This window comes from Rhagoletis zephyria, unplaced genomic scaffold, assembly GCF_001687245.7.
Source record: "Rhagoletis zephyria isolate East Lansing unplaced genomic scaffold, Rhagoletis_zephyria_1.1 Rzeph_scaffold_04757, whole genome shotgun sequence".
Classification (NCBI taxonomy): domain Eukaryota; kingdom Metazoa; phylum Arthropoda; class Insecta; order Diptera; family Tephritidae; genus Rhagoletis; species Rhagoletis zephyria.
The window spans coordinates 35,480-47,971 of NW_016161840.1; the positions used below are offsets into that span (position 1 = coordinate 35,480).

The window sequence follows — 12,492 nt, forward strand, 5'->3', positions numbered from 1 at the left end:
CCAAAACCTTGGTTGAAATATCTAATATATCTGACTCATGAACCAAAACCAAACCAAAATTTAAAGTTGGGTACAAATTTTAAAGGTTGTATCGGGTGAGCAACAGTTTATCGATTCGAGAAATTAATGCGCTGATGAGAAAACGAAAACTCGTATATCGAGACGATAAAGTGACCAGTAAACTAAAGGTTAGATGAGAAAACGGCCCTAAGTATTTGTTGGTATTAAGTTCACACAATGAATCCCTAATTGAGACTTTTCATATGAGTATTTATTTGTGTTACTTTCAGAAAAGGCGATTTAAGGCGTCTAACAGGTTGTGAAGAACTGTTGGGGGTCATATCTCCCTTTGGAACAGAATCGGGGCTGAGTACAGAAGTTGGGATTATCAAATCATGGTAGTTGACTACAGAAATCCATTTTCCTGACAGAAATTACTTGAAACTTAATACCCATTCTAAACAATGATGACAGCCCGATGTTCCCCAAGTGAATATAGGATCTGCTGCCTTCTCTGACAAACTGACTTTAAATTCAATGAATTTTCATCAAAATTTCAAACTTTTTAAAATAATCAAAATTTTATACTGTTTTTGAGTAGGAGTAAATGCGATTTTCAAACTTTACGGAAAACCAAAATTTAAAATAAACCAACAATTTTCATAGACAATATTTTTTTTTTTTTTTACAATTTGTTTGATTATGCAGTTTTTTATAGCGCGTTTTCTTTCAATTTTTTTTATATGAAAGAAATCGCGCAACACTCACCACAAAAAAAAAAAATCTCAAAAATCAGCCCTTTGAAAATTCCACTTTTTTATACGGTTTGCAATTTTTATGAACATTTGTTGATTTATTATACATTTTACATAAAGTTTGAAAATTGAATAAGCAAAAGGAATACTGTCAATACTGAAGATCAAAAGAGGGCGATGTTTAAGTGGTCGGCACTGTATGTATTTTAACGAATCACAGATGCCGAAAATTAATAACACAGTCATTAGCAACAGATGACGCCGTATAAGATTCTAACTGTATGCTTTTACATACAAATATATTAGGGTGTTCCTACAAAAAAATCAACAACTAATTTTTGTATATGGGCACACCCCCTTATTTTATTAGATTTTTTAAATAAAAGCATCCACGCAAAATTTCGACATTTTAAATAAAATTTTAGGGGTCGCTCGCTACCACAGTTTGAAAAAATTTACCCCAGTTAGAAAAAATCTAAAATTTTTAAATCGCAAAAATTCGACAAAATTGTGACTTTGATAAATATAACTGAGCGTTTAAAAACGACTTATATAAATTCATGAACTCGCTGGGTTATGCATAGCTGGTAAAAATGAAGATTTTGTAGAACTTTTGCGATAAAAAAATTAAATTTTTTCAAATCCTGGAAGCGACTCGTAAGTTTTTTAACATTTTAAAAACTTTTTTAATGTCTTTATTTTGTACGTAGAGCTGTTGACATTTTAAGGACCACCCTAATATATGTGTAAGTGCAAACGTACTCACTTGGTGGGTATTTCTTTGTTAAAATGCTAACAAAATTTGTGGCATACACAACGAAATGCACCACCACTTTGTTGCTTCATACCTCCAAAATTAGATTTTGAAACGCATAACAAAGTAAGTTTGATATCAAAACAAAGGATAAACAACCTATTTCCGTTCCATCAAAAATTGTATTAAAAGCGAAAAACGAAGTGAAAGGATACGCCTGGCGGTGGTGATACAAATACCAAAAGGCAAAAGTCCCATCGTTCAAAGCAGCCAAATGCTGGAGTACATAGATGGGGAGCTAGAGCTATGTGACAGGGCAGTCGATGAGCTGAAATGCACATTTAGGGGTTGCCATGTTTTTACTTCCAAGCTTTCAGTTACTGGGCATGTTGCGCTTTGGGGGCGACCGGAAAACCATGGTGTGTTTTCTTTGTAAACTTTCCCGGGTGCACAAACATTATACAGGAAGGCAATGAAACAGTAAAGGTTTACAACCGTCTAGCAGCAGCCGGTCGGTATTCGGTTTTACGGAGGTCGATAATGTAAAACAAACCAAAGAGTATAAGCAAAATGATGTGAGGGGAGTGAGAGAGAAAGTGATGAGGAATTGCGGCGGCGCCAGACAATGCAGTCAGTAGTAGACGATGGAAAAGCGAAAGGACTTGCATGAATACGAATGAATGCACACAGCCGGAGACACGAGTCGTCGACGCATTTTTGGGGGTGGCTGGCTGCCAAGTGAAGTTCGTTGAAACTGCGTGACTACCGCACCATTGAGGGGAAGGCTCTTAATGCACATACAAATGCAATGCTGCTTTTGAGCTTAAAGCGCTGAGTAATTCTATTTTACATGAATTTAAAACAGAATTATTGTCTGAAATCAAATCAATTTTTTTTTTTTAATTTTTAGCTTATACTAGCTCTCTAGTTTTCTGCCTCAATGCTTTCAGTCACGATTGATTTATTGTAAGGTAAAATTAAGAAAACTGCTCTACTAGATAATTTTCAAGTAAATCTATTATTGCCCTTTTTTTACGCTTCATTCACTACGACGAAATCATTATGAAAATCAAACTTTTCAAAAACTGGTTTTGTTTCGTAAATGATACTCGTACTGCTACTGTTTTTTAAGCTGTATAGTTGTAACCGTTTGGGTGCTTGGCGTGCTGTATGATTGGCGAATGTGTATGACATGACGGGCGAAGCCACAAAATATTCATATCGCTTACAATTTGTTGAATTTAATACGATTTAAATTAATTAAGCTTGATCTTATAACTATCAACAAACAATCAATACAATTGTTGACAATTGAATGACAATAAAGGTAGCGAGATAATGATTTCGAATATAAACACATACATACACATGTAGGAGTAGATGATTATGCGATTAAATCAATCACCTTGAATGACAGCTTAATATAATATGCATTTAAAGAGAGCTTATGTAACCAGTAACTAATATACATACATACATTTAAGTACATACGTCCAAGTGCATTAATTTTTTGTATCGTTTATTTACGAAACAAAAGGGAAAATATATTCTTCCATATATCCTCTACCATGCTGCTTTCGCTGAGTGATTGGAGGTGCGTACTCCCCACTCCGCAGCAGCTGCGTTCGATCCCTGGCCCGGACAAAATCTAAATTAGAAAAAGTTTTTTCTAAGAAAGGTCGCTCTCGGCAGGCTATGGCAAACCTCCGAGTGTATTGCTGCTATAAAAAAGCTTCTCATCAAACCCACTTACCGTTCGGAGGCGGCGCACAGTGTTCTATTTTGGAAAAAATGGACAAAATCAAATATCTCGAGAAAGAGAAGAAATAGCGAAACAAAATTTAATGGTATTTTGAAGCCTTTGAGATGGCGGATTCAGCAAAAATAATCTCGCTGGATAAAAGAATTGCATTGACCGTTAAAATGACCTCCAAAAATATAAGGCTTTAATTTTTTTTCTTTTTTTGACCTGAAACCAGTATGCAATGAACTTTTTACAATTTGCAAACACTTATTTTTGCTGTTATTATATCAAGGAACCCCTTTCCATGGTCGCAAGAACCAAAAACCGCATTTAATATTCTTAAAAAAAAGTTAATTTCAAGCTGTTAAAAAATACAAAAAAAATTAAAAATTTACTTTTGCAGGTCATTTCAAAGGTCCAATTGAATGAAAATATACCTTCACTTCAAAACCTACCCTTATAAGTAAATTTTTTTAACTTTTTTTGTTTTCGACTTAATGCATGCAATGAACTTTTAGAAAAAAAAAACAGTACGTAATTTTCATCCGATTTGATTTATATATTTTTTTTAATGATAGTTGATGAGATTTAGAAGAGATCTGTCGAGCCCGATTTTTGAATTCTTATTTGTTTGCTTTAAATGTTTTAATGCAAAATGCAGAGAAACTGCAAGTTTTGAAGAACTTTTATTTTCCTGCTCCAGTTAATAAATGTTACATAATAAAAACTAGTTAAGAACAATTGTAGGTTTTCCTCAAAATGAAAAAAAATTTCACATGAAAAATGTTATGTAAAACTTTTCACCAAGATTAATTTTTTCTTGGTCTTTAGAAAAATTTTGGGTATGCAACTTTATGGATCATTGAATTTTAGTACAATAAATTGCAAGCTGCAAGCGGCTAAGAGTGTGCGTTGATTTTTAATAATATTTGTATGCTAAAATGTAAAAAGAAAACTATTACAAAGTCACAATTTTAAAGAAGGGTTTTACTATTACATAGTAATTAAATTACTCTTTATTCAGTAAAAAAAATTACAACTTTTTGTCGAAGAGATTTAGAGATATTAGTAAACATATGCGCTGGCGTGACGTTACAAAAACAGAAGTGAATTTTTACTTGGAATACAAAATTGCAAAACTCATTTTTCGCAAAAATGGTTCCGCTTGAATAACCAGTATATGTTATAAACAGAAGCCAAATTGGCCCATAAATAAATTTGATATGTGTTTTTTTTAGCGGTAGACTTTCCGCTGAAAACGCCCATATATATAATAAGAATATAAATTATACGAGATTGGGGAACGCTTTTACTTCCCATTTGAAATTTAATGATCTATAAAACTGCATACTCAAAATTTTTCTAAAAACTCAAAAAAAAAATTAATTTTGGTGAAGTTTTTTTTATCTGCCTTTTCTTCCATTTTTTTTCGTTTTAAAGGAACCATGCAATGAGCCCTCCGTTTGTGTAACGACGTCAAGACGCACACCGTAAATTGGAGGTGAAGCTCGGCCAAACACTTAGCAAAAGCGTTATTTAAAAAAAACGACTGTTCACCTTTCATACCAATTCGGGTATAAGGGGAACAAAAAGTCTCTTCATAGGACACGCCTCGAATGTAATGGAATAGTTCGTTCCATGTTAAGAGATCAAAAGTGGTTTTGCGGCATATTTATTTACAAATGATCTATGAGTCATCCCGAATTAATCGCATTTTCGCAAGACATTTCCTGTATATACGAAAATAGTTGAATTATTAAAATTAAGATGACTTCCTAATAAAAATGTGTAGATAAAAAATATTTATTTTGGCTCTGTAAACATTTGCAACTTTTTACTATACACATATTGGGAGATAACATTGTTGGCTTAACATTTTTGCCAAAGTCATTATTATATAAAATCTGTTTTCACTGCAGTCTGCGTTGTTCTTGATGCCGCAAAAAACTTTGGTCTGACGTCGGTTTTTAGCAATGTATGTTTTTTTGTCTAAATACAAATGTGTATTCATGTACTATACAATGTACATACATACATACATATGTATATACTATACCATTAACACGAGTATTTACTAATTTTGATACATAATATAGACTTAGCTTATAATTTAGTGTGCATATTTAAGTCAAACAGTTATGAAAGGGGTTTCCTAATTTTGTCCTGAAATTACCTATATCTAGGATTAAAAACTTTTAACACTCTCTCATAAAACATCTGTTGAGATATTCAATTCACTTATTTACTTTTGTGAGTCATGGAAGCCAAATAACTCAAAACAAACATACATTGCCGGAAAAAAGTATTGGCACAGCGTATTTTGCACAATATATGCACCAATTTCTAATTTAATATTTTTCAGCTAATGTTTTATAAAAATATGGTTCATTCTGCAACCAAAAACACAAAAATATAATTTCTAAACTTGCACAAATTTTATTGTAATATTTTCCCGACAATTTTTTACAAAAATATGGTTCATTCAAAAACACAAAAATATAGTTTCTAAACTTTGTAAATTTTCATGCAAATTTTCAACTCTTTAATCAGATTTTTTCGAATTTTCTTGAGCATGCAGTTTTGTAGCCCATTAAATTTTGGTATAAAAAATGCAAGTACGGAGCTAGTCCAAAATCGTATTGATTTTTAAGAATTTTTTTTTTGTTAAAGGTGTTTGCATTTTTTCCATATAAAGTATTTTCGAAATTTTTTTTTATGGAAGACTGCGTGAAAAAAAATTGCCAAAAATCAAAAAAGTAGAAAATTTGCTGAATTTTCGCAAATTTCGCACAAAGTTTAGAAATTATATTTTTATGTTTTTTGTTGCGGAATGAACCATATTTTTGGAAAAAGTTGTCGGGAAAATATTACAATACAATTTTTTTGCATATATTGTAAAAAAAGCAACTGTGGCAATACTTTTTGTCGACAGTGTATGTAGTTATGTATGTATAGTCAGTGTCAAATGTTAGTGTACACCTTGTTTTAGTATAATATTCACAATTATTTTCATGAAATTTTTTTTAATTAATTACACAGGTTTACAAAAAAAAAGTTTATGCATATCAAACCAAACCTATACATCCCTATGTTATTCGACACGATGAATTCGAGTCCGAGGTCCGTTAACCTCCTTAATGTCGAGGTCGTTTGAGGGTCAAATAGGACAAAAAAAAATAGAACTAAAAAATTATTCAATAAAAATAAAAAATAAATTTTTTGTTTTTGTTGTCGCTGAATCCGATTATGGGGGTCCCTTGATTCTCAAAGTCATCTAGAAGTCATACCAAGGTCATCCCAAGGTCAAATTCAGAAGAATTTTATTGAATTTTCAGGTTTATTCAATGAATTTTTCCCTGCTTAACCTTCAAATGACCACGACGGACATCGGATTCGCATTCAGCATGTCGCATTACATAGGGATATATTTATAGGTTTGGTTTAGTATGCATACACTTTTATTTGTAAAACTGTGTTTCTTATGAAAATATAGTTCATTCTATAATATAGGCCAAACTTTCACACTTTATATAAAGTTCACAACAATTCCAAAAGTTTTCATATAAATTTCAAAAGTTTTCATAAAAACTTCAAAATTTTTATCCAGAATTTCTAGAAAATTTTCGAGTATGCAGTTTTGTAGCCCGTTCAATTTTAGTTCACAGAGATTCAAAAAATTTTCTTAAAATTTCAAAATTTTTATTCAGAATTTCTAGTATACTTTGGAGTATGCAGTTTTCTTCAATTTTAGTAAAACAAGGTGCAAGGTTCAAGTCGGTAAAAAATAACGTTAATTCTTTAGATTTTCTTTTTTTGTGGAGGGTGTTGCGCATTTTCTTCCATATAAAAAATGGACGGTAATTTCTAAAAAATCAACGATAACTTTTAGCGACTTCAAAAGTGCACTTAGTTTTACTAAAATTTAACGACAGTTTTGCTGCATACTCGAAAATTTTCTAGAAATTCTTAATAAAAATTTAGAAATTTTTTGAATTTTTCCAAACTTAATATAAAGTGTGAAACATTGATTTACATGGGTTATGTTATAGAATGCACTATATTTTCATAAATAATTAATAAAAAAACAATTATTAAAAAAACTGTGCATATTTTATTAAAACAATGTGTACACTAACATTTGACATTGACTGTTAAATATCTATTCTCTCGCTTAAGCAGTTAGCGACATTCCGCTAAAGATTGCAATTTTATCTTTAATTTTGCAGTGATTCATCTAATTATGAGCGCTAACGATGACCAACAATTACCCCCATTGCACCTTGTTATCAGTGGCACTGATGTAAATATTGAAAAATAATTACGCACGTTTGTGAAGTTAGTGTGCGCGTGCTGTGCTAATAACGTTAGAATGCCAGGATTTTGATGATCTGCAAAAAACCGCAACATAGTACAAAATGAAAAAGAAATCTGAAGAACGCAAACAAGCGTGATCTGGAGCGATTTGAAAATATCTCCAAATATCGAGTTTTTTTTTAATAAAATTCGTTTTTAAAAATATTTTTTCAAAAATCAACTCAGATGATAAAAGAGTTTAAGCTTAAAAGGTCTGCATAAATATTTTGAAAAATTTCATCATAATAATGAGATTTTAGGAGGTATTTTTAAATCGGTCTAGCTTAGATAAATTTTAATATTTTCCGCAGTATTTTGGCGATTTCTTAAAATATAATAAGTTTTATAATTTCGATAGAAAACCTGCATTTTTTTGTGAGGCACACTAATGTAAATACATAAATATACGAGGGTGGGTTTACGATTTTTAGGTCCATGTACGAAGGTTCAGTGAAGTTACTATCGAAATCGAATCTAAAGTATTTGGAGTTTGTATTTAAATATTATTTTACAAGTATTTTAAACATCTTTGGCTAGAAGTTTTAGCAAAAAAAAAAGATGTTTCCCCAAAGAGGATAGCACTTTTTTCACGAACCACTTTTTCCCTCACCCCACCCTCGTAGTGTTTTGATCATTGAGCGACGCGCCAGATAAAGCAATCAAGTCGCAAAGAAGAACATGCGTCCGTCCGTCTATTCGTTGCTGTTACGGGTGTGGAATTTGATGTTGCTGCCGTTTATTGACCAACTCATTGTGGCCCAGATAATATACCAGATAAGAGTAGACAAAATGCAAAATATTTCAGACACTAATATAAAATATCATCAACCAACTTATCGGCGCACATAGTTTTGCGAAATTCGGCAACGACGAGACGCAACTCGTCGCAGAAGCGATAGCATTAAAATTTTAAAAGTTTTCTTTAGCCCCTAAATTTGGAGCTTTACACAATCGAATTGGAGTCAACTAATACCGAACGAATAGTAAACCTGCGTAAAAGCAAGCTGCTAAGGAGTCAACATGTACCAACTAACAGTTGCACTGCTGCTCTTGGCCGTCGGCCTGCAATTGGCGCAGTCACAACTGCCACCCAACGCAGCACTGCCATCCCAAAAGGGTTTGGTACGTTTACTATTCACCTCGCGAATTACGGCGCTGAATCCACAGGTGTCTGTCGCCTGTTTCACCGATTACATAGCGTATTCGAGTGCCATCGGCGAGGCCTACGGTCGAAAATACAAAAGTTGCCTGCTCGAAGCGAGCGAGGAACGCAAACAAATTGATAGCGATTCAGTGTTGGAGCGTCGTGAAATTGTCGAGGCTTCAGAGGCGGTCTGTAGCAGTCTACGTATGTGTAATGACTTGAACAACACATTGGAGCTGTTCAATTGTCATACGAAAATTGTGAGTACATTTCAATATTCAAGGGAGTTGCGTTCGTTCAATAATTGTGAAAAGTAGTGTGCATGTAGTATGAAGCTTATAATACATTGCAAGGACAATAATGGTCTCAGAGTCGCAATCAAATTTCTCGGAATTATTGGGCATCCGTACTTTGATTGACAGTTTGTAACTAACTATTTCAGTATTTCAGATGAATAGATCATCTGATATAGAACGAGTTTCAGGAAAGTCTTCTTTTGTTTTCTCGGCCATACGTCGTAACAATGAATTTAGTCTAGCCCAGTTGTTTTAGTTATTCAAAAATGTCTGGATCTAGATATGTAGATGTTAGTGGCTCGTCAGAACCACAGAAACTTAGGCTTGGGGCACGTATATGTTCTTTTCCGAATATCTAGCGTCTCCTGATAGCAAGCGGGAAGTGTCCCTCCACACTCAGCTCACTCAGGAGCCAAACACTGCGAGACATACACCTACGGACAACAACCAAAGTAGGGCTTAGCATTAGCAGAACAAATCTCACGGGTTGTTTTTTTAGTGTTCTCTCGGCAGAAAAAACGTTAAAGCATTCTTCTTGCATTTATTTTAATCAACGGAGTATTTGAACAATTTTAGCCTTAAAGCGTTTATTTAGGCAAAAAAGTACCGAAATTACTCATTTTTTTCATTTTCACTCGCAAAAAATCATAATTATTTTTTTTATAACTTTGGAAAGTTTTCAAATTGAATGTTCATATTAAAGGCAGTGGATGTTGGCATCAAATAAAACACATTTGTGAAGTTTCAAAATTGTGCCTCCAAATTAAAAATAAATGGCTGCACGCAGAATATCTGTCGCAGCTATTTTGTAATTTTTGAAATTTTTGCGATTAGTTTTTTTTTTTAATTTTAACAATTGAAGATACTTCAAAATGTTAAAATTAAACGGTGAAAAGTTTCTCTTTGCCAAAAGAATGAATCTAGTGAAATAAAACATGTGATTTTTAGGAAAAAAAAAACAAAAAACCGACTTCAACTCTTATATAAAAATTTAAGAATATCGTTAATTTCTTCATGATCCAATGATCGGATTTAAACCAAATTAATATGGGAGCACTTGTGAGCCAACACCTTTCCTCTAAAAAAAATTATAGAAATCGGTTAACGTGATCCAAAGTTATGCGGTAACATACATACATAAAAAAATATAATAAAAAAATCTTTCGAATTGATAACCTTCTCTTTTTGTAAAGTCGGTTAAAAAATATTCCGACGAATTGATAACCTTTCTCCTTTTAGTGAAGTCGGTTATTATATGTGTCACCAAATGAAAAAAAAACAAAAATACATTGAGTAAAAGATAACTATGATTTGAGAAACTAAAATTCCATTTTTACAATTTTTATTTGGCACACTCGAAATTCATTCTAAAATTTTCATATACATGAAGAAAGAATATGAAGAATGTATGTGCATAAGGAATACTGTATATCTAGTATATCTTTTTTAGATTTTATTTAAATACAATTTCGCGATGGAATCTTGTTCTTTATACAAAACTGAAAAAAAATGCATTTTCTAAAATAGGTGTGCCACCATTTTCGATGTACATGTAACAATTCTTGAGATTTGCCCATATATGTATGTAAATCGTACATACTCTTCACTAGAAAACAAAGGATTCTGAACTGGTTTAGACCTAATCTTGTTGCGAGTGACTCTCCATAGCAAACAGTCGAGGCGGCTCAATGTGGAGAAGTGGGCGTAGAAATCACCTCTGTGGCGCAGGATACATGATGCTAAAAGATTCTGGGCTGTGTCTGGGACTAATCGCTATCTCTTTCTCCTGTACTAGGACGCTAGGACACTGATTGGTATATTAACAGAACACTGTACGGCTCTTACGAATGATCAAGAATTGAAGGAACGAATGCGGAGGCAGTGGAACACATAGGGTATAAGAAAGTAGTCGAATTTGGCAAAAGGACTGCGATGTCCATCAACATTGTTTCTGGGACATAAATCGCAACTGGGATAATCTACCAGGTCTAGAGCAGTCCAAAGCACTTTTAGGAACATATCGTAACTAGACACGAATAAAGGCGCGATAGTGTTTCGACGGCGAGAAAAAGACGCGTAAAAAAATTTACCAAAAAAGGCGCTTAAGAAAAACTTCGGTGAAGAAAGACGAGTAATCATAGATTTATACTTGGCCAAGGCCGGTCACTTCAGCATCATTCCCCAAATCTCTTTGGGGAATTTACATACTGTTACACCCGCAAATATAGTTCAACGCGAAAATAAGTTTACGCGTCCTTCTTCGCCGTCAACTTTTGAGCTCGCGCCTTTATTCGTCTCTAGTAACGATTTAACCTAAAACACTTTAAGGAATGTATGAGCCTATCCAAGAATAACTTAAGAATTGTTACGGGAATCCTGACATGACATTACAGGCTGACTAAACTGGAAATTTTGCAGGATGGATATCGAGACTGCACAGCACATCCTAGAAGGGTGTCCTGCAATGTTGCACAAACGCAAAATACACCTGGGTGAACATCTAATAACGGAGGGTGAAGTGAAATCCGTAGATTTAGGCTCCATACTAAAGTTTCTTTTGGATAGTGGATTAATATACACACTATGAATCCTTTAAGGGGGCACAAAAGATCTTGAGGTCGCAGTGATTTATTCCTAACAATAATAATGGTAGAACCCCGTATAGGGGATAAGGACCCATAGAACATTTACGTTTAGTCGGATAATTTTATCTTCGGTGACCCGTAGTAAAATTTTTTGCTAAAGATTTTTATGGAGCATTTTTACCGTCTAGCTGTCACCTTTAATGATAAAACACTAAACCCCTTTAAAACAAGTTCAAAAAGACCCGTTGTGGTAAGAGTTAGAGGGTTAAAATGTTTACAACAACAGTGTTATGAAGCCAGGAGCCAAAAAGTATGTGCACTCACTTTCAAAAATCAATCTACGGAATTTTTTAAAAGGTTAGGACGTCAGAGGAGTTAGAAGGTTGACAATACTTGTCCTAGTCGCAGTGTATATTTTTGAGTGCCTTAGAAAGCGATTTAAGCAATAAAAATGATTTTTCGCATATTTCCAGCAGAATGCTCCTTACCAAAAAAATTATAGAATATCCTGAAAATACCCTACCTCTTTTTACGCTTTAAAAAATTTTATGGCAATGTATTTTCCAGTTTTTTTTTTTTAATTTCTCAACTTTAGGGAAACCTTATAAAACTCTGGTTCATACAACACGCAGGAAAAAAAATTCTCGTTTTTTTTTTAAATAATTTTAAAGCTACACAATTCCCTGACAATTAAGTTTTCGAGCGACTGTCCTTTAATTCTATTTTAGGTCTATTTTGACGCCGCTTAAATCTCCCTTCCATACCCATCTATGCGCTTATTTGTATATTAATGAAGTTCTTCTCCTTTCCATAGGGCACAGACAATACCAAATCCACATACAGCATTTCAGGCAATGCCTC

At 33.3% G+C, this 12,492-nt stretch overlaps 2 protein-coding genes across 2 annotated transcripts in view; one reads left to right on the top strand and one right to left on the bottom strand.

The window, feature by feature from the left end:
* LOC108371181 (uncharacterized) overlaps window positions 1–8,453 on the bottom strand; it is a gene marked incomplete at its 3' end in the record, with an annotated part of 43,645 nt that extends 35,192 nt beyond the window's left edge. The window contains exon 1 of the mRNA XM_017626691.1: window positions 8,440–8,453. Coding sequence (XP_017482180.1) covers window positions 8,440–8,453 — 14 coding nt within the window. The remainder of the gene's footprint in view (window positions 1–8,439) is intronic.
* Window positions 8,454–8,626: 173 nt separating this feature from the next.
* LOC108371182 (uncharacterized) lies at window positions 8,627–12,487 on the top strand (the record flags this gene model as incomplete). The annotated part of the gene is made up of 2 exons (XM_017626692.1): window positions 8,627–9,010; window positions 12,446–12,487. Coding segments are annotated over exons 1-2 (426 nt in total), but the record flags the coding sequence as incomplete, so codon positions are not given.
* Between the last annotated feature and the right edge of the window lie 5 nt (window positions 12,488–12,492).